The sequence below is a fragment of the Acanthisitta chloris genome, unplaced genomic scaffold, assembly GCF_000695815.1.
Source record: "Acanthisitta chloris isolate BGI_N310 unplaced genomic scaffold, ASM69581v1 scaffold12133, whole genome shotgun sequence".
In the NCBI taxonomy this organism is placed as follows: domain Eukaryota; kingdom Metazoa; phylum Chordata; class Aves; order Passeriformes; family Acanthisittidae; genus Acanthisitta; species Acanthisitta chloris.
The window spans coordinates 9,993-34,318 of record NW_008666653.1 but is presented as its reverse complement, the minus strand read 5'-3'; the positions used below and the strand labels follow the sequence as shown (position 1 = coordinate 34,318).

Below are 24,326 nucleotides of genomic sequence, written 5' to 3'. Positions count from 1 at the left end.
GCAGTCTTGAGCACCCAGCAGGGTGAGGATCCTACCAAATGGCTTTTAAAAAGATCTGAAAGCAGGTAACAAACACGCAGGTTTTTAAAGTGTCTTCTTAATGCAAGCATCCTTAGGAGTTGTTTAAAGAAAGCATACATATATTTAGTCATCCAAAACTTTATGCATGCTTTTATTCAACTCATCTAAACTTTGACAGCGGGGGGAAAACTGGGAAAGGCCTTTTTCCTGGCACGGTTGCTGTTTGCAGAGTTGGGTTTGCGTGTTTGCAAGCAGCTCTTAGTCTTCAGCTGAAACTTGTTCCAGAAAAGACAACTGTCTTGGGGGAAGGGAGCCTGGGCTCAGCACAGGATTTAGCAGCCTCAGTTTGCTGGTCCCAGAGCTGATACTGCTCCTACTTCACATGTTTTCAGCATTCCCTTTTCAAAACACACTGGAAATATCAAATCTCACTGCAGTTACGTGCATTGCATTGGCCATTGTTACAGGGGAAGGAAACAGGCTATGCAGTATTGCTCAAGGTTACAGATGGAGGTGGCTGAGCCAGGATTAGATTTTGGACCTGCTTCTCCAGTAAAATGGTTCATTAAACCTTCCATCTCTCTGGGAGATGGAGTTGGGGAGGGGGAGGAAATTTCCATCTTGATCAAAAGCGATATTTAGTTTGGGATAATGGAAATGATATTACAAAATGTATTTCCAGAAGTGGAGCAGAAGGTGAGAATATTAGCTATCAGGTGTCAGCTGGAAGCCATGTGATGTATTACAGTGAAGGTGCATTTTACAGTGAGGGTGGTGAAACACTGACACAGGCTGCCCGGAGAGGTGGTGGCTGCCCCATCCCTAGAAGCATTCAAAGCTAGTTTGGTTGGGGGTTTGTTGGATGGGTGTTTGAGCAACCTGTTCTAGTTGAAGATGTCCCTGTTTATTGCAGGGAGGTTAGATTAGATGACCTTTAAAGGTCTCTTCCCACCCAAACCATTCTGTAATTCTGTGAAGAGAAGATATTTACTCTTGCCTTTATAAAGAAAAAGGTAGTGCCCTCCCCTCTCTGCCCAAAACAAAGCTCCTTCACGTTCCTGCTTATTTAACCAGTATTTAGCAAAAATGCTTAATCTGCCCTAACAAAGCATAGTGTAAGTATCAAGAGAACAAATATCAAGGTTTTAACAAGGAGTGTCAATATTGACACTGTTCGGTGTTGAGGGATATTGGTAGGTTGTTTTCATTATAGTAAGCAACTTGTCAGAGAAAAACTCTGATGGAGCTTTGCAAGTGCTGATAAAACCTGCAGGTGCTGTTGAAATTGAGCTTGTGTTCGTGTGTGCTTTGAATATAATTTCCAGTTTTGAAGTCAGCTTTATGACATTCTCATACCCCTACTCCCTTGCAGCCTCTCCCACAATGCAGATTAAACATTCTTCCCAAAAAAAGAGTTATTGAAGGATTGAACACCTCTTCAGCCTGCAAAGAGATCTTCCTAGTGTGATGAATTTGCACTGTACCATGCAAATTACCCATCACTAAGTCCAGGTTTTGGGATCAGGAGCAGGTTGTGTGCAGAAACTATGGTTTTCCTTGCAACCTGCTTGCAGTTCCACTTCTCCTTCATGACAGGTCATCTGCACTCCTTGCTTGATGCCTGTGGGCAGCAGGAGGTTGATTCCCTACAGCAGATTAGGCTACACTGAATAACTTGAATGAAATCTCTGGTTTAAGTGCCATCCCTAAAGGGCTCTCCATGCACTGCACAATTGGAGGTGAATCCTGCCTCCAGGTAACAGCTTGAAGAGTGGACAGCTTGAGGAGCTGCAGGCTGTGGAAAGGAATGTCAGGCTTCCCCCCAGCATCCTTGCTCGTTTGGGACAAGTCATTTAACTTGGTGTGTTGGATCTTCAGTTAGGAAGTAATACCCCCTTCTCCATCTGGGTGTTGTGAGGGTACTTATATCAGTAGTGGATGGGGTTTCAGGTGTGGAATTGATGAAGCTGCAGGAGGTATCTGGAGCTGGTGCCCATGCCTGGGCTGGGTGTTTTCTCTGCTGGCTGTCAGCCACTTGCTGCTCAGTGTCTTATGAAGACTGAATTGCATACCCTTGTAGAGACTTTTCAGAAGTGGCTGGTTTGCCATGTTGAGTGGGAATCACAGGCTGGATTGTATTTAGATCATCCAGACATGGTCCCAATTGCCTTAATCTCAACATCAAAGGTTGCACAAAGCTTTGGAGAAGACAGTAATGAAAGGACTCCAAATTTTCCAGCCAGAAACTTAGCTCTGTGGTTTGCAGAGGTCTGGCTATTCTGGGAGCACAGCACTTTAATTTCACCATCCTGTGGGACCTATTTGTGTTTCCTACCCAGTTGTCAACACATTTTATTGGGATACCTACATTTTCCATGATTGCAATCCATCAAAATAATGGGCAGGTCTGACCTTGCCTTAGGTTGGGTAATCCCAAACAGAGATGGCTGCAGGGCATTTCCGGATTTATGGAATCATGAACTTCATGGTACAAGGCTCATGGTACCTTTTCTGTTTTGTCTGCTTACAGGCTGTGTGTTTGTTTCATTCTTCTTTTTGTTTTAAACTAATACTCCAAATGCCACAAAGCAGAATATTTCCAAATTAAGAGAAGATTTCTAAAGTTCAGGACAAAACAGTTCTCCTGCAGATATCAGTGTTACCTTACTTGACTCTGTTTTTATTGGATATGTTTGCAAATGTGTTTCAGTACTGCCCCATGGTGGCTATGGGGGAATAGTTTCCCTGGGGGCAGTAGGAACTCTGTGGTCCTTTGGTACAAGGCTCCAAAGGAGGAAGCACTCCCAGGTTCTGGAGACTCCTTTGTTTGTGGTAACCAAGCATCCATTTGGGGTGGCCAGAGTTGTTCAGGGAACAGAGTTGCCTTTTGCAGGTGGTCTTACTTGGGTGGAGTGGCACTATGAGCTGTGCTAACTGCAGCTAAAAATACAGCATTTATCATATGGAGACTCACCCAAATAAGCCATCTAAGTGAGGAATGTGCACTGGTCTGGCCCTCCTCTGCAGGATGACTATTATCTGTTCTTAGTTACATCCTACCCATCTAAGAAACTATGTATTTTTAACTCGTGTTTTTCAAAATACTGGCGGAGAGGGAGAGTAACTCCATCGTGTGACATCCTAGCAAGCATCAAGTAGCACCCTGGGAGGTTGTCTTTCCTAAACAGGGTTTCTGTGGTTAGAGAATATTGGGTATGGGTTGCCTTGTCTATCCCCTTTTTAGGGTCCTGTGGTTGAAGCACTGGCCAGAGGAGGTCTGGAGAGGTCTCAGCTGGGCTGAGCTCCTTTTGTGAGTTTAGGCAAACCTGACCTCTCCGTTCCCCACCAGAGAATAAGAACAATCTCCATCCTGTGCTGAAGCTCACACTGATGAGCTGCTTAGCTCCCAGGGAATCAAATGTATGAGTCACCTAAAGCACAGCCATGTGGAGATATGTTTCCCAGGATCTGTTTATGATTTTACTTGAATGTTCTTGGGGTTTGATTTTTCCTTCAGGACCAGGCCATGGGGAGGCCGAGACAAGGGAATGCATTTACTACAATGCCAACTGGGAGTTGGAGAAGACTAACCAGAGTGGTGTGGAGCGCTGCGAAGGGGAGAAGGACAAGCGACTCCACTGCTATGCCTCCTGGAGAAACAACTCAGGCTCCATTGAGCTGGTGAAGAAAGGCTGCTGGTTGGATGACTTCAACTGCTATGACAGGTAATAACCTAACTGGTTTATCTGAACATGGGTTCAATTGATCTTCTGAGTGTAAAAGCTCCTGATTTTTGCAATGAGGAAAAGAAATCAAGTCCAAGTCGACTGGCCCATTCATCCCCTGTAATTACTTCTGTTGCTAATGCACCTCTCAGAATTGTCACTTATGTGATTTGACTTTCTAAACAGAAGCTGCAAAAGGCACTTTTGGGGGGGTTGTGTTGTATTTTGTCGGTTTTTTCCTTAGCAAAACTTTGATAATTCTGGCATGCATTGAAAAACCTGTCCTGTACCATCAAATGAAGAGCAGTATGTTCTTCCAAGAGAATCTGGCGATACATAGGAAAACTTGGAATCATTTGAAGCTGTCTAGAAAAGCACAGATATCTGGGAGTAGTTAGGGGTTGAGATATTCTGGCATTTGTGATGTTGCAAAAAGTTTCACGGTTCTTTGGCTGAGTGAGGAGACAGGCCAGGAGAAAGAGTGGGGCAGCAAAAGCAATGCATAAGATTGTGTGTTGCTGCCTGTAGCGAGCTGAAAAGGAGTGAAGTTTTGTAGTAGGAAGGCTCCAGCCTCGTTAAATAGCTGGGAAAATAGACTAGTCTTTTCTCATTTCCCTTGATGCAATTCTACAGAGAGGAAAAGAACTACAGCTAAAGAAAAGAGCCCTCTGAAGTTTCACAGTTGAAAAGGACAATGTTCAGTAGCTCTAGGCCCAGTGTTTCTGTTAAAAAAACCCCAGTGACCAACCAACCAAGCCAAGCTCAACCCTTTCAATAAGGATTAGCAATGTAAAACTCAAGGATTTCCCTTGACATAACACAAATGTAGGTTGATCTCACCTTTGTGCAATTCCCAGATGTGCAACTTTGTAGCTTCTCATTCCAAAAGTTTTAGGGCATCAGGTTCTAAGCTGTGGAGTTAAGCTGGGACTAGCTTTGTCCAATGACTGGGAGGTTTTCTTCCTTCAGTGCTGTACACTTTCCCTGCTTTTGTGCCTGTTGTCTTAGCTTATCGTGACTGTGAGTGTTCCTCATCTTTATTCTATTATTAGCTCCAGGGTTACTTTCCCACCACACCTATTCCCTTGCCAATTGAGTAGCCAAGCTCTATATATAGTTAAATTTTTATTCTTTCCCGATAAATCAATCCTCCTTGGCCCATTAGTCATCTTAATGCCGATCCTTCTGAGAACAGAAGGTCACTCTAGTTTTCTACTTCCAAGCAGAAGTGTTTACTGTAAACAGATTTCTCCTTTCAGTGCCTGCTCTCATATCCAGTGACACTTGTATTGTCACTGAGTGTCTCTGCAGGGATGTAGTGGTTCTTAAACTTTGTCATAATGTGTTGCTCTGTTACAATAGTAAAAAGTTTCCAGGGCTCCTCATCAGCCTTTTTGCAGTCCTGGAATTGAGCATCCAGTATCCCGTAGCCTGATTCTTCAAAGCTACAAGTTCTAGGGCAAAGCTAGAAGATCATCTGAGAATTAACAAACAGTGCAAGTGTGGAAAGCAACATTTGAAATAAAGGTTGGTTTTAATTAAATAAAGGAATAAAGGCTCTTTAAATGCAGTCCTTTTCATGCTTTCTCTTCTCTTGAGTGCCCTTGGCAGACTTGCATGCAGGTAGTGTTGCATCCCAAGTTGACAAAAATAGCTAAAAGGATGATTTTTTTCAACTGTGTTGCATCCCAATAAGGCAAAAATGGTTAAAAAGATGATTTTTTTTAACCAGCAGTGCTGTGCTGACACCCTTTTTGTCTGTCTTTGGCACCTTTGGATACTGAGCTCTTGGGAGCAGCCTTGGGAGGTGCACCTGTACCTCTGTCTCCTTGGATGGAGGGCATAGTCCTGTTCTGCTGGCCACAGCTGCTCTTGGAGCACAAGCAGCACGTGCTGGTACGTGCCGAGTGCTGCCTCCTTGTCACTGGAAGGTGGAAAAATTTAGGAGTGCAAGGGTTGGGACGTTGAGGGTGACAGCTCTTAACTCTGTTCTTTATCTTAAGGAAACAAGAACGTGGCACATGTACATTTAAGGTTATAGGAAAAAGGTAGTGTTTAAATATGGACTTGTGTGCTCTGGTTTATTTACACAGCCCCACTGGAGAGGTCATGTTCACGTTCCCTTGAAGAGCACATGAACAGCTCCAAAACGTGCTCTCACTGCCATAGAAAAATGTGTCATTCTCTCCCACTGTCTCATTTGTAATATTTGCTAAGTATAACATGTCATACCTACCTGGATGACTTCCCTGAGCACACACCAACTCAAAGACAGGGATAATGAATTGCAGATGTGGAGCAGGCTGTTTTCACTCATTAGCTTGATTTCTTAACCAACAGATTTAGCAAAGGATGTGTTTTCTATTGAAGACTCCAACACTGATGCTGTTAAATCCAAAGGGCTTGTTATCTGATTTCACAAAAAAGCATCTGGAAACATTGTTTAACTTGTTTCAACATCTTTGTTCATTTGAATAAGTCAAATGGCTGCTTTTTTGCTTTGAAGTTTTAAAAAAATAAAAGCTTGAAAAACAAACCAAGTGCTTCCCAGCTGAGACCTTGCAGGAGACAGTTTGGCGATAGCCAGTTTTTCCCCCCTAGAGAAATAAAGCACTGAAAGCTAACCAGTGTTAGGATTGAAGAGAGCCCTTTCCATTCTTCTGGTGGCAGTATGTCAGTGATACCACAGAAAGGGAGGTTTGGCATAGGTTCAGAAATAAGTAATAATGTCAAACACATATGATTGTTTTGCTACTTCCTCCAAGTGGTTGAGGGAAGGAAGTTATGCATATAATTTAGCTGGGCTTCAGGAAATAGTTTGATACAGTTCTCTGTGGAGAACAGTCCTGCAAGCATAATAACTTAAAAGCAGAGGGTAACATGGCAAAAGGTGTCTGGGAAGGGAAGCAGCATTTAAGAAAGAGAAAGAAATGACTTCTAGAGCACTGAAAAAAATCACTGCACATCTCTGTTGACACTGATCTGTGGGAGAGGGAGGATGTGTAGAAGTGGACTTGGTCTGATCCGTGGAAGTCTCCTAATGCTGTGCACAGTGTGGAAGGAAATCTCAGTGCTGAGAAAGCTGTAGTGATACCTGGTTAACAGATAATGGCAGAAAATGGGAGCTGGAACCTGTTTCTCTTAAAGGCTTTTGGGCAGGAATAAGCTTTTTTAAAGGAGGAGATGTCACTTGGAAAATTATAGTTTAAAAACCAAAACAAAATAAATCATAGAGTCCTAGAATGGTTTGGGTTGGAAGGCACCTTAAAGATCATCTAGTTGTAATCCCCCTGCCATGGGCAGGGACACCTTTCCACTAGACCAGATTGCTTAAAGCCCCATCCAGTCTGGCCTTGAGCACCTCAGGGATGGGGCATGCACAGCTTCTCTGAGCAACTGGTGCCAGTGCCTCACCACCCACATAGGAAAGAATTTTTTCCTGGTGTCTAGTCTAAACCTGCCCTCTGTCAGTTTAAAGACATTCTCCCTTGTCCCATCACTACATGCCCTTGAACCTGCAGCCTTCCTCCTGCCTACAGCAGGACTGTCGCTGCTGGTGTCTGGTGCCCTTTGAGTACGTAGAGTAAGTGATGCTCAAGGCTCTGAGAGCAGTCTTAGCTCAGCCCTCATCATATGTGCTTTATGGCACAGTCTTTAATTGCATGATCAAATACTTCTCTCCCCTGACAGCATACATATGGGCTGTGGGAGAGTCACTGTTCAGGGACCAAGGCATCCCTCCGTCGTTTTTCTCCTTCTCATTCCGTTAGAGGCAGCGGCTGTTATTTATTACTCACCATCTAATGCCCGCAGTACATATGGAAGCATTTGTTTCCTTTACTGTCTTTTCAAGGGTCTTTGCTATCCACTGGGGTATTTGAGTGCCAAGTTGTTTTCTGTAAGTGGAGACTGCTGATCTGTGCAGCTCAGCTGCAGGAGAAGGTGTGTGGAGAAGACAGTTTGGGGTGGGTCGGCTCCCAAACACAGGGGGCAAGAGTCAGCTGACATTGTTTTTCTCTTCCTGTCATTACCATGTGTGTCCCTCCCTGTGCAGGCAGGAGTGTGTAGCCACAGAAGAAAACCCTCAAGTGTTTTTCTGCTGCTGCGAGGGCAACTATTGCAATGAGAAATTTACCCATTTGCCTGAAGTCACCGGTCCAGAAGGTGAGTGACTGGGAGGGCGTGGAGTTGGGGTCTTTTCCTCTAGATGCAGTTTCTGATGACTTTCATAGAATCATAGAATGTCCTGAGCTGGAAGGAGCCTGCAAGAATCATCCAGTCCAGTTGCTGGCTCTGCACAGGACACCCCCAGAAATCCTACCATGTGCCTGAGAGTGTTGCCCAAATGCTGCTTGAGCTCTGTCAGGTTTGGGGCCGTGACCCTGGGGAGCTGTTCTAGTGCCCAACCACCCTCTGGATGAAGAACCTTTTCCTAATACTTAACCAAAACCTCCCCTGACTCAGCTTCATGATGACTTTGAGCTGTTGGCTGTTGGATGTCTTGGTTACAAAGTCCAGAAATCCTTCTGCTGCAGCTCGTTAAGGGTAGTTCTTTAAGGTTGTTTCACTCTGTGGGTAAAGTGTGTTGTACCAACACTCTGGATGCCATCAGTAAGGCTTGGATTTGCATTATGGTGAACAGTTCACAGTGGGATATTACAAAACAAAATCCCTCACAAGGGGAAAAGGGCAGAGTGGTTTATATAGCATGGATCAAGCCTCAAACGCTTAAAAGGTATTTGACACCTTCTACATTAATTTTCATAGGTTGCAGGTCTCCAGATACCTTGTGCATCTGGGATTTTTGCATTTCATTCTATTTTGCTGGTCTGAGGATTGAAAGGGAATGGGGGTGTGTTTGTGTCAGTTTTCAGGATCTGTGGATATACATCAAGGAAGAAAAGTAGTAGCTGGACCTTCTTCAGAGGCTAATAGAAAAATGATGATTCTTTTAGCTGTATACTTTCTAAAGTATCATTCAATAAAAACTATTAAAGTGGGTGAATCTTTTCCTTAGGATGGTTTCTTCAGCTATGAACTACCTGCATTTACCGAGATGTTCCAATAGACTTTATCAGATTTTCCTGGGCTTTCCTGTTAGGTTTTTAATTGTTTACATGGGTTTTATTATCTCCTGTTATTAATGTACCCGTAGCAACCTAGTAGCAGATATTCTTTCTCTCACAGTTTTTTGTTTAATTTGGCAAGTCTTGCTATTTTTTCCTTCCCTGTCTCCAACATAGCAACATGGCTCCATTTAGTATTCCCATTGTTTGTGTCTCAACTGCACTGATGTAATTTGGAACAAGAACTACTGTGGGAATAGTGCATTTGATTGTGGCTCCGGCAGCATTTTACTAAAAACTGACAACTTGTCAATCATTGTAAAAGGCAAAGCAATGCTGCAAGGGATTTCATGCTCTCTTAATACATTTGGAAGGGTTAAGAGGAGGAAATGTTCTGCTTTTTTGTATCCCAGCAAGAAATACCTACCTTAAATAAAGGTCAGATCGAGGCTTGGCTTGCAAAGTATGGTTTGGGCCACTGTAACTCCATGACTAACAGCTATATGGAGAAGAGAAAACCATAGAGCCTTATGGATACTGTTGGGTGTATGGGACATGCCAGTAAGGATTGTTAGCTTTGGAGTAGAGGGATGGATGGGGTTTGGTTGCATCTGGACACGTGGCTGGCAGTGCTGTTGTGTGCCTGAAGGGTCCTTTCCCTTGTTTACCCTGCTCTTCTCTCACAGTCATATACGAGCCGCCGCCGCCAACGCCCTCCCTGCTCAACATCCTGGTGTACTCTCTGCTCCCCATTGCAGTCCTCTCCATGGCCATCCTCTTGGCCTTCTGGATGTACCGGCATCGGAAGCCTCCCTATGGGCATGTGGACATCAATGAGGTAAGGGAGTCTCCTTTATTTGGGCCTTACAGAAGGCATGGAGGCTGCTCAGTGTATATTCACATCCACCTTTGCTTCACTCTTTTCAGGTGGCCTAACTTTTCTCTTTTTTTGAAGTTGGTGGTACAGTTGGCCTCTATGGTGATGTTAGCATCCCCTGTGAGACTGGGTTTAGATGGGGTTATCACTATGTCTGAGATTCCTAAGAGATGGAGCTACACAGCCCTACGTGGTGGCAACCCTTCTCAAACTCACAAACCCATTGCATGATTTTGAGCCAGCTTTGTAGAGAAGCAGAGATGATAAAGTTCCTACCAGCTTTATGGGATAAGGACAGGTACTGTCCTTGATGAAGCTCAATCTTTAAGCCCTCAGAGAATGAATGCAGGAGGTCATCTTCATGGCCCAAAGCCATCAGGAACTGGTCCTTGCTGGCTTTGCTGTGCCCTGAACCTTCTGGTTTCTTCTGAAGGCTCAAGCAGCTGTCTCTCTCTCCCTCCTCTGCCCATTACAGCCCATACTGTGAACCTTTCCCATCTGAAAGCAGGTAGGACAGAGCTCCAACCCCCCACATCCTGTGGGGTTACGTTGTTCTCCTGGACAAATGCAGAGTTTAAACAGATAGGATCTTTATGATGCTGACAGACCTGTTTACTGCCCATTGCTGGGGTTATGTGGAACATGTCTAATGAAGTGCAAAGCAGTAGGAGTTTAAGGTGTAGTTGGCTGTTGGGTCACAAAGATCAAAAGGTTCTTACTTTTAGCAGGAGGTAGCCTTGATGTCATTGGTGTTTTACAGCCCAAAATAGCTCTTGCATTGAAAACAGAGAAGAATTCAGGTTTTGCCAGAGCATGGCAGGCAGTAGTTCAGCACACAAAGTGACACTTGGAGGTGTAGATTGTTATATGTGTTCTATACAAATACCCTACAGAGCAAGATAGGGAATTTTGGGCTGTTCTTGCCACAAATAGTACATCTAAATAATTTGATTAAAATAAAATGACACTTCTTCATGCCTCTTTCCCCATATGCAATCTCCCCATTCCTCCCCTGCCTTTGTGTTACAGTCCAGCTTCAGCTGGTGACAGTGTTTTTCTCTCGTGCAGGACCCTGGCCCACCACCCCCTTCTCCCCTGGTTGGCCTAAAGCCTCTGCAGCTTTTAGAGATCAAGGCAAGGGGACGCTTCGGCTGCGTGTGGAAGGCTCAGCTGATGAACGACTACGTAGCAGTGAAAATCTTCCCTATTCAGGTGAGAAGGGCAGTGCATTAGGCTCTCACTTGCCAGGCTTCCTCACCAGTGCTGAGATGCTCTAAGTGCCTATGGAGATTATGGTTTTTAAGACCGTAACAAAGATGCATTTGGGCTCTTCTGCTGAGGGAAAAAGTTCAAGCACCCTTCCTTGCTACACTTCTCCCTGTGTTATCTCATTACCAAATGCTTCCTGTAGTAGTACTTGTTGCAAGAAGGGCAAAAACAAGCACATTCTGAAGTCTGCAGGGTATTTTAACTTTGCTGCAAATGTCTGTGTTGTTCAAGTCCAGCAAGGCAGTGTGCAGCTGCAGTGCCCAGAGTGCACACAAAGGGCCAGAGCCCTGGCTTTGTGTGTCCTGCCTGGGTAGATTGTAAATCCAGACCCAAACCTAGCAAACATTTTATAGCTTCCAAAGGCAGATCCCCAGCACTGTGAAAGCTAATTGCATTGCAGCATTTCTGTCAGATCACGTCTTCCACTCTAGGAAACCTTTGAACACTCCTGACTTGACTCTCTAGGAATTGCAGATGAAAAGAGTAAAGCAATCAAAAGTCAAATGGAAGAAGAATGACTAAAACATCTTTGTGCTCCACCACCATCTCCTTCTTCGCTACTTTTTCACTCTGTATTTGTTGTCATAGCATTGCTAAAAGAGATTTGTACATCTTCTGTCCAAGCCAGCTGTGACCTGCTAGTAAATATTCAATAGAGCCTAGATTAGATTTTGCAATTGTAACAATTACAGCTACAAGAGAGATCCGGGTGCTGTATGCACAGGCTTTATTCTTTCTTATGAGCATCCTTAAGAAATCTTGACAAATCTTATTTCTCAGTGAGGATGATTCCTCCTCCCTCCCCACACGTGCTTTAGGAATAGCTTTGGATAATTTTGGAGAGGGGAGGCTGAGAACAGCAACTTCCAGTCTTTCTCCAGCATCTACCCTTTAGGGAAACAGCCCCATTTTGAAGGGATGCATCAGATCCGAACACGGGAGGATGGTATTAAGAGGACTGTGAGCAACTCTGACTGAACTGAAGGAGCTGTTTGCTTTAAAGGGAAATGTGATCTTTGATGGTGTATTTCTCCCTGCTTTAGGATAAACAGTCTTGGCAGAGTGAGAGGGAGATTTTCAACACTCCTGGCATGAAGCATGAAAACCTTTTGCAATTTATTGCAGCAGAGAAAAGAGGGACAAACCTGGAGACAGAGCTCTGGCTGATCACAGCTTTCCACGACAAGGTAATGTATCATTGCACATATATTTTGGGAAGGCAGAGAAGCAGCTGGTTGTGAAACAGCAGGATTTGGTGCCTAATATTCACTCAGGAGCTCCCCTGTAAGCTATCCACTCTGTTCCTAGAGGGCCATGACTTGGTGGTAGCAAAGTGCTCCTGCTCCCCTCCTTCACAGGCCCTTCCTTTACCTTTCAAGGCTTTCCTACAGAAACATAGGGTTAATAAAGGTGGGACATGGAGAGAGAGAGGCACAAAAGGCCACAGCTCCCATATGTGGTGGTTGCCATCTCTTACCATGCACAGATGAGCACGTGAGAGCCAGGTGTCACACACTTTTGCAGACCCAACTTGCCCCTTGCAGATGGGCTCCATGTTTGCTTTTGAGTGCTTGGGGCACATCTCTCATGTTATAAATTGCTTTAGTTATGAAATACGACTACTGCTTAAAATAAAACAAACGTGCAAATCCGGGGTTGAGCCAGCAGTGTTATCCCTCTGTTAAATCCAAGGTCTACTGAGTCAATCATTGCCACAACCAGCTGACACCATGCATCATTGTCTTGCAAGGAAGGCTTTCCCCTTTCTTAGCTTAGATGAATTGGTCTGGTTTAAGATGCTTTTGTCCCTTCCTTACCACCCTCCCTTTTCCTGGCAGATTAGTAGACATCAGGATATTTTCTGTGCTATCAAGGGCTGAAAACTCATTAATTCCTCTGATTTTTATTTCTTCTTTTTTTTTCACTAGTGATTCTTCTTCTTTCACTAGTGAGTTTTTCTCCCTGTTAAATCAAGATTCAGATTTCTCAAGTGCTCTCTAAATGAGTGTCTACACTGATGAGTTGGTACATGTGTCACATAGCAGGGTCTGCAATTAAGAACTGACAATGTCCTGTTCTGCAGGGGTCTCTGACGGATTACCTGAAGGGCAATATTATCAGCTGGAATGAGCTCTGCCATGTTGCAGAAACAATGGCTCGTGGCTTGTCCTACCTTCATGAAGATGTCCCTTGGTGCAAAGGTGAAGGTCACAAACCTGCTATAGCACACAGGTACAGCCTCTTTCATTGACACCATTCAGATGCTGCATGCAAATGTTGCAATGTCTTTAAAATTATGCTGTTGAATAGAGGAGGACGTTGTGCTTTTAGGAAGCAAATACCTATTAACCTAACAAATCCCATGCTAAGAATTTTTTTCAACCACATGTAAAATGATGAAGGGCAAGTAAGTGTCTTGTCCATGAAATAGTATGTTTGGTAGTGGTTGATGGCAAATGTCTGAAGGGTATATGTGCTTCCCTCTTCCATCAAATGTTCTTTTGTCATGTAGTGGGAAGGGAATACTGGTGGCTGCAGAACTGCTCTGTGAAAGGAGTGTGCTTGGTAATACCATCACATTATAATCTGTGTATTTCTGTGGCCGTACCAGGATTTGAACCCTATTTATCCCTGTTTTAGACTGACACTGTATGTTTTCCCACAGAGCTTTTGATCATTAGGTAAGAAATGGAGAAACTGGAAATGCAGAAAATGGCTGCTATTTATTTTTCATTGTAGTTTTATAGGGCCCGAATTGTCTTAGGGGGCTTATGAGAGACATCACAGCAGGCACCACTGTGCCTCTGAGACCTCTTGGCACATGCTTCAGAAACCCACCCAGGTGGCAGCACCATGGGGACAGTGGGAATCCAGAAAGCAGTGGGTTAAACCATCCTCATTGCTTTAGCCCTTCTCATAAGTCCCACATTGCTTGCCCTGGACTAAAGCATCTCTACTGAGTGGTTTGCTAGTGGCACAGCAGGATGGGGGAGATTTCCAGAAGGGATTTGTGCAGGCTGTGGGCTGTAATCCGCAGCCATACTCCCCCACCACCCACTGCATTTCATCTAGGAGGGACTTAAACCCCATGTCCAGCTGCAGCAATTTGTACCCGATCTAGCAGGGTTGGCTTCATGTACAGCAAGATAATCCCTGTTTTTCCAAGGGTGTCCCTGCCCCCAAATGTCCCACCTCCCCAGACCTGAAGGTTTCGGAGAGCTGGGGTCTGTTGAAAGAGCCTGCAGCTGCCTTTGTGCTGCTCCTGGAGCTGACCCCTGTGTCCCTGACATTTGTCCCTGTGGAATAAAGGCAGTGGTTTATAGATGAAAATTCCTGAGGGTGGGGAACAGAGGAAGGCTATAGAAAGGCTTTAAAGCAACAGATCATGCTCATTAGTGTCCCTGTCCATTTAGCAAATGATAAAAGCTGGAGAATGCAGCATTTGTGTGAATTTAGCACATACCTACGGAAGAGGGATTTCAGTACACAGGGGATTTCCCTTGGATTACCCCACTCCTTTTAATTTTATTTTTAAGAGAAAACATTAAATGCATTTTAAATCTGGGGAGGGGCGTGAGTGGAGTGTTTTTGAGTGGCTTCCCACAGTGCACACTAAGATGCTGGGATTGCCAGGTGGAACTCCCCAGTCACTGCTGGGCAGGAGTTCAGCCAACTCCTCACTAGCCCCCGGTGCTAGAAGGAGGATTAAGGTTATGGAGACGCTTGTTGGTGCGAAAGTGCCCCCACGTGGAAGCTGAAAATAAAATCTCCAGTGTCTAAATCGAGTTAATGCAGACGTTATTCATAGTCCATTCGTTCTCTATTCCCTAGTTTGAAATGTTGCATGGAAAAAAAAGATATTTTCTTCTTTACAGGCCATTTTTCCTTTATCAGTGACCATTTTAGGATGGTCTAGTGCATATGATGCTAGTGGCAATTCTACTTGACATGGCTTGGATCAGGTCCTTCTCTCTGGTCTGGATACATTTGCATTGCAGCTCACACTTGCCAGTTCAAGGTGGTTTGCTGAAGGAAAGGAAGGGAGGAAAACATGGGAAAATGAGGGACTGTATGGAAATAGGGGGAAAAAAAAGAAATGAAAAGGGAAATCCCTGCATCAGGTATCAAGATGTAGGAGTTAACTGTTGCATGCCAAAAGGGCAGTGCAGGTGAGCAACAGCAGCACATGCCTGTACAATAATAGTGATTTACCTCTCACTTCATGTCAAACTGTATCATTCAGGCAGAGTGTCTGATAATTTCTGCGTGGTCCTGTTGAGCCACTGTTTTGCAAAAATCTCATGCACAATCTGTACCATCCTGAGGGCATAATCCCCTAATGCTGAGCGAGCAAAGGAGTTTATCCATGTCACTAGATGATGGCTGTTTTCTAAGCCTGTGGGCAAACTGCTATAGCCTGGAAGCAGGCAGTCTCTGAGATGACAGGTATTAGGTAAATGCTGGTTTTCTGTGTAATGAAGGGGTACCAATGTTTTGGAGGCCCTGCAAAGCTGTGCTGTGTCCCTAGAAACACCATGTGTACCCTTGAGGTGATGGAGGCTGGTTTCTGCTGGGGTTTGCTGGCTGTATGATGCTCTCCAACTTCACACACACTTCCCCCATCTTAATCCTCGAGCCAGAAACGCCCATCACGCTGTGTTTAGCTTAGAAAGGATAAATCCTCTCTTCTGATCCTTCTCAGAATCAGGGGCTGGGTGGCACAGGATGATTTTTGCTCCTGGTGCTTTGAGCTGATGCTCTGGCATCTGAGGTTGCAGCAAGCAGCCCTTCTCTATGGTCCAGCAGTTTCTCTCTTCACAAAGAATTTTGACAGGTCTCTCTAGTGCAGAACAATCGTATCTGCCCTCATTAATTATTTTGTGCAGGCCTGCAGTGTCCTGCAATCAGCAGGGTCACCGAGTGAATTGATGATAGGGAAATTATAATGCTGAGCATACAGGACAATTGCCATCTGCTGTCTAAGGTCTGTAATTTAATTAGATTGCCAAACATTCCTTTTCAGATGAAAATGCAGGAAGCCCAGGGAACAGGATTCGACTGGTTAGGCATCTCAGTGTGATCCTCCTCCACCCCCCGCCCTTTCCAGCCCCTGCAGATCTACCTGAGCTGCCCTGAAATGATCCCACTGCAGCACAGGAGTGACACAGATGTCCCCTTAAAGCCACCTTCAAGCACAGACCCTCCATCTCTACTGCAACTGCTTACACCTGCCCATCAGCTGCCCAGTCTCATCCTGACTATGTCTGAACGTGGGCTCACCCTCTTCCCTGCTTGCTTTCCAACAGTCTGAATTTTCCAGGGAAGATTGATCCAGCAATTAAAACAGAAGGCTAAGAGATGACTATGGCAAAAATTTGTTGAAACATGTCCTCAGGGTGGAGAGAGTCCCACCAGCAACTGCTGACTTCCAGAAAGATCTGGTTTTGTAGACAGGAGCAAACATCCTTACTGGGATAAAGAGTAATGTACTCTGTTAGCCTGTCTTGGTTTCATTGTTGGGAATGAGAAGTGCCCAGAGGTGGAGGTCCACAGCTGGTGCTCGGAGCAAGGAATGGCACTGCCTGCTCTAGCTAAAATAGCTCTTTCAGGTCAGACTTTGAGGTTAATTCAGTACAGAGTTCAGCTGACTGTGCTGGGAAGCTCAGGGCTGCTTAGTTGTGTTTTAGGGACAAGGGCAGTGAGGAGCAGCCAAATTTGTCAGCACTGGCCATGCTGGAAAGCTGGGGAAGGAAGGAAGGAGCTGATTTACTGGGACCTGTTAAGCCTATAGACATACAGCGTATTGTGTTGCAATGTGATTTAGGTGTGTGCCATAATAAACCCTTCTCAAAGTTACTTCTTGGCTTGTCCCTAGGGACTTCAAGAGTAAAAATGTCTTGCTGAAGAACGACTTGACAGCAGTGCTAGCTGATTTTGGACTGGCTGTACGGTTTGAACCTGGAAAACCTCCAGGGGACACTCATGGACAGGTAATCATTATCTTTAACATTTTAAAAAGTTGGACTTGCTATAGCTGCGTGGGAGTCAGGGGTAAATTGCATTTAGTTCTTTTTGAGATATGTATTTTTTCATAAAAACTTGTGCTCAGGCATAAATTCCGGGAGCTGGCTTCATCTGGGTGCATGGGGAGAGTGCTCAAACCTGACCACTGTGCATGTGAGGTCCTCCCAGCCCTGGAGAGGTGGCTTCCTCCTTCGGGCACAGAACTTGTTGACTCTTTATTGTCTCGGTAATAAATATTCATAGTCATAGAATCACAGAATACCATGTTGGAAGGGACCTCAAAGGTAATCTGGTCCAACCTTTCTTGGCAAAAGCACAGTCTAAGCAAGATGGCCCAGTGCCTTATCCGGCTGCATCTTAAAAGTGTCCAGTGTTGGAGGATCCACCACTTTCCTGGGGTCATTATTCCAACAGATGACTGTTCTCATTGCAAAAAAGTTCCCACTTATGTCGGGCTGGAATCTCTGAGGAGTAACTTGAACCCATTGCCCCTCCTCTTCTCCATGTAACTCCTTGTAGAAAGGGAGTGAGGGAGTGTCTGTTTTCTTTGTAGCTACCCTTTAAATACTGAAACCCTGTGATAAGGTCTCCCCTAGGCTTCTTTTCTCAAGGCTTAGCAAACCCAATTCTCTCAGCCTTTCTTCATATGGTACCTTCCCAGCCCTTTGATTATGTCTGTGGCCTCTCCAGCCTGTCCTCATCTTTTTCTGCATAGTGGAGATCAAAATTGACAGAATATTCCAGACATGGCCTGCCAAGTGCTGAGTAGAGTAGGATAATGACTTTTGTCTCTGCTGGTGATGCCCTCATTGGTGCAGCCCAGCATCCTGTTGGCTCTGCCACAGCAGCTCACTGTTGGCTCAGATTGAGCTCATTGTCCACCATGACCTGCAGGGCCCTCAGAGCTGCTCCTGTTGGCTCTGCCACAGCAGCTCACTGTTGGCTCAGATTGAGCTCATTGTCCACCATGACCTGCAGGGCCCTTTCCACAGAGCTGCTCCCCAGCCAGGTAGATCCTAGTCTGTGTCACACTCCTTGATTATGTTTTTCCAGGTGCAAGACCTTACTCTTGTCCTTGTGGGAGTCCTTAAGATTCTTGTTAGCCCACTCTTCCAGCCTATCCAGGTCTTCCTGCAAGGTGGCTGTCCCTTCCAAAGTGTCCACTTTCCGACTCAGTTTGGTATCATCAGCAAACTTGATCAAGATAGATGTGATCCCATCATCCACATCACTTAGGAAGATACTAAACATCACTGGGCCCAATGTGGATCCCTGGGGGACCCCACTTGTGACAGGTTGCCAGTTTGAGAAGGAGCTATTTGCCACCCTGCTCTGGGTGTGACCTGTTAGCCAGTTCCCACCCATCACACAGACCACTTCTCTAGATCATAACAAAAATATTAATACTCCTAAATATTGATGCTAATGTAACAATAGAAATATTAGTCCTCCTAAAATTATTAATTTAAATTTAAGAATTCAGCCAGGCTGACTGCTTGGCTGACCTTTGGCAATGGCAGATCTTGTGAGCTGGCTGTGTGCTGCATAAACAATTTACTACGTTTTTATGGGTTCTTAATTTTCTGCCTGTGTGTTGCAGCAAGCAGCCCCTGATTCTGTTCTCATGCCAGGGCACAGCAAGGCCATCATTCCCTCCTTGTGCCTCTGGGGTTTTCTGAATTTCCATCTCCAGTGTGGTGTCCCTTTTTTACCTTTATCTCAGAAGGAATGAACACTTCTCTGGGTTAGCCTTCCCCAGCGTTCTTCATTTTGTCACCTTTTTTTTGCATGCCTTTCTACATCCTGACTTCCCTCTGTCCCCACTGCCTAGGGTAACAGCAAGAACAGATGAGAATTTCCTTAAAGGAAAATATTAAAGGTGTTTCAATCCCCATGTTTTAAAAGGTGATTTTTCCTTGCTGTCCTCTGTACTCTCCCACATTATGGGCTAAACTGAAAACAGCAAAGTAGGCACTATAACAAGGACTGAATCCCCTGAAAGCAGAGAACTTTTCCAAATCATGGCAAGCCAGAGCAGGGTAGACTTTGCAGGGTTCATGTTTTACTACTTCTTTGGATTCAGGAGACTTGTTTTACCCGTGGCTGTCAAACCAACACCTTTTCCTGCCATTTCAGGACGTATCAATTTTTCTCTTCTCTTTTTCTTTGGATATACTTATCTCCTCTTTTTGAGTGAAAGAGTATTGAACTTTAAATGACTTGGATAACCAAGTCTGACTTGACCTCAGGGTGTTTTCTGTGTCTCCAAAACCAGCATTTTCTTATGCAGCATGTGCTGTTGGAGCAACATGCAGTTGGGATGCAGGAATACAAGGTTTCATCCATACTCACCATACCATGCTGAGTTTAAATTAGACCTGTAGCATAGACTGAATGAATATCACACACATAGCCATGAACTTTGGCTTTTTACTTCATGTGATCTTAATGAGAATTTGTGTCAGAAGAAAGATGTCCCCTTTGCTTGTTTTTTGAGCAAGGTGCACCTTTAGTAGCAGTAGCCTTAAGGCTAATGAAACCAGCTGTCACTCATCTCCAACCAGTGGAGACTGATGGGCCCAACTGGAATGTAACTTGAGTTGTGTTTTTTCCTCTGTAGGTGGGAACAAGGAGGTATATGGCTCCTGAAGTGTTAGAGGGAGCAATCAACTTCCAACGAGACGCCTTCCTGAGAATAGACATGTATGCAATGGGACTGGTGTTGTGGGAGCTAGTCTCCAGATGTAGAGCAGTTGATGGTAAGGATAAAGATCCTCTCTTCCCTGGGGAGGGCTTGGTGTCAGTGTAGCTTAGTGGTCCAGAGAATGTATCTATCTCTGTTTTAAAAAAAAATAATTAAAAATCAATGGCATATTTTTATTAATCAGCTAACCTGGTTTTTGTTTGCTTTTTAACATAAACTGTCATTCTCTGTAGATAATAACTTTTTGTAGTGTTTAAGTCTCAAAGTGCTTTTTACTATGGAGAAGGAGCAGGTGATTCCTCCAGGATGGGTGTCCTTCAGTACAGCCTTAGTACAGTCTGCTCTATGCTGTTTTCCATGGCACTCTGCATTCTTGCCTGTGACCAAGGCAGGCTTTGAGCTCTGGAGAAGAGCCACACTTGGCTGTGGCTTGGCTGTGACACCTTGCTTCTGCAGGCTAGTGTGGTAGCCTGAATGGAAAGCCCAGAAGTGAAGCACTTTAGTGAAATCACAGGAGCACGGGGCTGGAAGGATCTTTTTGGGGCATTTCCCTGCTATTATAATTCATTAGTTACTGATCTTTGATTTTTGCTGATTAGCAGTGGGCTGAATTTGTTGTTCCATCTACAGCTTTGGAGGATCTCGCTTTTCTTCTGAAGGATCTGAAAAAATGAAGTTCTATGGTGTCTCCTTTCTCAGTTTTTTTTTTATCCTAAAATGGGGCATCTTTTCTGTCTAATTAGCACATCTGCCCTTTGGTGACACCCTCACTGTGTGCAGGACCTCTGCCCTGGACAGGGAAGCAGTCATGTCATTGTAATAACTCCAAGGCTGCTTCCTTCAGCTTTTTTCTTCTTGTATAGATATGGGCACTATGGACTGAATATCAAGTTCATAAAACAACAGCACCTCACCTGGACTTCAAATGTTTGTGTTAGCTTTGCAGTAGGGCTGAGGAGTTTGATTGTAATTAGGATGTCTGCATAGGTGTGTGGTAAGAGAAGGTTTCTTCTTCAAAATTGTACAGTCTAGCCAGGTAAAATGTTGGAGGAGGTGGGAGTTTAGGAGCACAGTAAGGGTGAAATACAGATCAGTCATGTAGGAATTACCCTTCTCGTTCAGGTGCCCCAAATATCCACTTTTATTTTTCCTGTCATGTTTGTGATCTCCTGTCAATTCTTCTCAGGCTGGCCAAAATACTTCAGGTGCCACACACAGCACTGTTATATCAGAGGCAAGGCTTCCTTTGGGGTGACAGTGAGTTACACTGAACCTCACCTGCACTTCTAGCTCAGAAGTGTTGTCTAAACAGCAGATTTGGCTTGGAGATCACCAGTGCAGCACTTCATAGCTTGGATTCCTCTTGGAGCCAGAGAACAGAAAGTAGTGACTGATATTGTGCCATCTGTTGGAGCGAGTGTGTCAGTTTGGTTTAGTGACTGGCATTGAGTCAACAAGAATAATGATTAAGATAGTTTAGTGATGTCATTGTTTAGAGTGCCTAAACATCATGTTGTTGGTGTCACAGTTCATGACCAGATGAAGTGGTCTGCTCTTTTATTTCAGTCTGGAAAGACTCTCTTGAAATATCTCTACTCTGAAAAGAGGTCACTTTTTGCTACCAGGAAACTGTAAGTGATGCCATGGAGCACCCTGGGAAAACCCATCAGTTAAGCTGGGCTGCAGTTTCTGAGAAAGCATCTATGCGTTGCCAAAAGCCAAATGATGTTTCAGTAAGCAGAAGTTATTGCTACCATCCAGCATCTGCACTGATACTCATAACAGTTGTCTCATTCCAGTGGCCCAGGGCAGTTCACAGCCATAACTGGTATAACTAAAAGCATTCAGAAATCATTTTACACTTAGGAGCTGGTACTTGGGACAAGTGTGTCTGGCTCCAGTGTGTCAGGGCTGACTCAAACCTATGAATAAGCCAGATCACAAAGCAAGAAATTTTAAGTGTTGTATATGCTTGACCTTGCTAGTCAGTGCTAAAATGAAATTATGCTCATGCTGAAACTTTTCTTTAGGTTATTGTGCGTTGAATTGGTATGCTCAAATGTGAGGAGGATGGACTGATTTGCTCTTTCTCTTAAAATAAATCATGGACTATGCAGCAAGTTTCCTCAAGGAGAGCAGTGAGATCAGGAGACTCAGCTGAGGGTTCAGATTCGTAACTCGATGAGATGGAAAATGCATGGCCAGACAAGCAGCAGGGACAGCAAAGACCATTGTGCAGGAGGAATGTAAATCACATTTGTCTGCAGTGACATGTGAACGTCAGGCTTTGTTGCAGTGGGTTGAAGTTGCTCTGGAGCTGCAGCTCACTCATGCATGGGAGAACATGGCTCTGCAGAGGTCATTTCTATACTAACCCCATTCTCTGTGCACCTTAGGTCCCGTGGATGAATACATGCTGCCTTTCGAAGAAGAAATAGGTCAGCACCCATCCCTTGAGGACCTGCAAGAAGTGGTGGTTCACAAGAAGATGCGCCCCGTGTTCAAGGATCACTGGCTAAAACATCCCGTATGTCCCTCCTGGTTCATGGTGGAAAATATTTTCTTGTGTGATGGGAATGAGGGATGTGATTATGCATTCCCAGTGTCAGAGAGAGTTAGTGCTGAGGAATGAGGGGTTACTCAACACCTTTGTGCTCCTCTTTCTGTTTGCCCCTGGTATTTAGAGAGTAAATCAGCTGATTAATCAGCCAGTGCTGAATGTGGAGCATGTGGTGGTTTAGTAGGAGTCCTTTAATACTGTGAAAGAACGGAAAACAAAGTCCTTTCATTAAGAAAAAAGAAACAATCCATACCATTGGAGACACATTCCTCACAAACTAGATAGCAGTTTTTTGAGGAAAACTTAATTAGATGTGAAGGCAAGCAGACAGTGAAGCAAAACACAGCGTGGGGTTCCCAGAGGTAGGTCATTTCAGTCTCATGTTCTTAATATAAGAGCTGAGTTTTCACAGATTGGGAAACTGAGCAGATGATGACATCTCTCAGGGCTTCGATAACAAGCCAAATACCTCTATTCTGACCAAACTGCCACAGGTTTGGCCAGACTCGGGTGTACTAACTCATTGCCTAGAAGTCAAGGAGAGCTGCAGGCTGTAGGAAAAGATGAGTGTTCCACTTCAAATGACGTTTCGAACAAGAGCGACACTCTTTTAGCACTGTTGAATTTGGTTATTTTGGAGATATCAAGAGAAGTGATTGCAAACAAAGCAATGATTTCTTAGTAACTGATACAGTGCTGCCAGCTTCTCACGGTGTTATCATGGGAATCATAATACTGGTTGTCTTTTAAAGCTCTAACTGCTGAATCTCGGGATGTATTTTGATATTTAAAAAAGTACTTTTGGGCTGGATGTGACCAAGCCTTACAGCCTTAGAAAGAAGAAGCTTAAAAAAATCTGAGAACACACATATAAAGTAATTTTTAACACTTACCTCATGGTAATTGGCGTCCCATGGAGAAAATACTGTTAGGTTTTCTTCATAGCTTGAAGCTGTGTTAAATGCACCTCCCTGTCCTCTGCAAAGGTGAGGAGACAGAGGAGATAATGTTGCTGAAGGTGCTTTCTCTCCCTTGTCTGCAGGGCTTGGCGCAGCTGTGTGTGACCATTGAAGAGTGCTGGGACCACGACGCGGAGGCTCGGCTCTCGGCAGGCTGTGTCGAGGAGCGCATCGCGCAGATCCGCAAATCCGTAAACGGCACTACCTCGGACTGCCTCGTCTCCATCGTGACATCCGTCACCAACGTGGACTTGCCACCCAAAGAGTCTAGTATCTAAGTCCTGGTTCACTTTTGTCTTTCCAGACTCAGTGGATTTAAAAAAAAAAAAACCCAACAGAAAAAAAAACCGAGAAAAAAGTTTTAAAAAAAAATACCCCACACAAAAAAACAAAAACACAAAAATCCAACAAACACATGAATGCAGCTGCTATTTTATCTTGACTTTTTATTATTATTGTTATTATTATTATTATTATATTTTTTTTGGATTGGATCAATTTTACCAGCACATTGCTCTACTGTATTAAGAAAAATGGACATTTCAGCAAGCATTCAGGTGCCGACTAATGAATGCAGAAAAGGTGCAGGTACCTCAGAACCTCAACAAACTCACTTCAGTTGTTTTTATTTTATTCAGTTTTCTGGGTTTCTCTTTATCAGTCTGTCTTCTGAGCGGAGCATCTGTGACATAAAGGAAAACCACCTACCATCTCCAAAAACGCAATGCTGCAAACTGTGGAGGAAACTTAAGACTGTTATCTAAAGAATACACCTTCCTCAAAAGGATTTTTTTCCCCATTTTGTTTTGGTTTTGGGTTCAGTTCCTTTTAATTTTTATTTTTTTTGGAAGTGAGCTTCAAAAAAAACAGCAGATGTGTCTTTTACGGATCTAACGGGTGTCATTGTAACATGGAAAAAAAAGTAACTGGGCGGAGAATGTTGATTCTTGATGGTAGAATTGAAGGGGGGAGCATAGAATAGGGGTGGGGAGAGTGACGTTGGACTTGGCAGCACTTGGGGAAACATCATTTGCTATGGAGCTACTTCTCAGGTAACCATTAGAGGAGGGGAAGGACATTTCTGGACAGAGTATTAACGACTGCAGTGTATGGAGAAAGCG

The 24,326-nt window shown here is 44.3% G+C and overlaps 1 protein-coding gene across 1 annotated transcript; it reads left to right on the top strand.

Moving 5' to 3' along the window:
* Positions 1–3,538: 3,538 nt before the first annotated feature.
* Positions 3,539–23,577, top strand: LOC103799873 (activin receptor type-2B; the record flags this gene model as incomplete). The annotated part of the gene is made up of 10 exons (XM_009072226.1): positions 3,539–3,746; positions 7,801–7,910; positions 9,499–9,650; positions 10,758–10,901; positions 12,002–12,145; positions 13,042–13,190; positions 16,834–16,948; positions 19,603–19,741; positions 22,083–22,213; positions 23,289–23,577. Coding segments are annotated over 10 exons (1,487 nt in total), but the record flags the coding sequence as incomplete, so codon positions are not given.
* Positions 23,578–24,326: the final 749 nt, after the last annotated feature.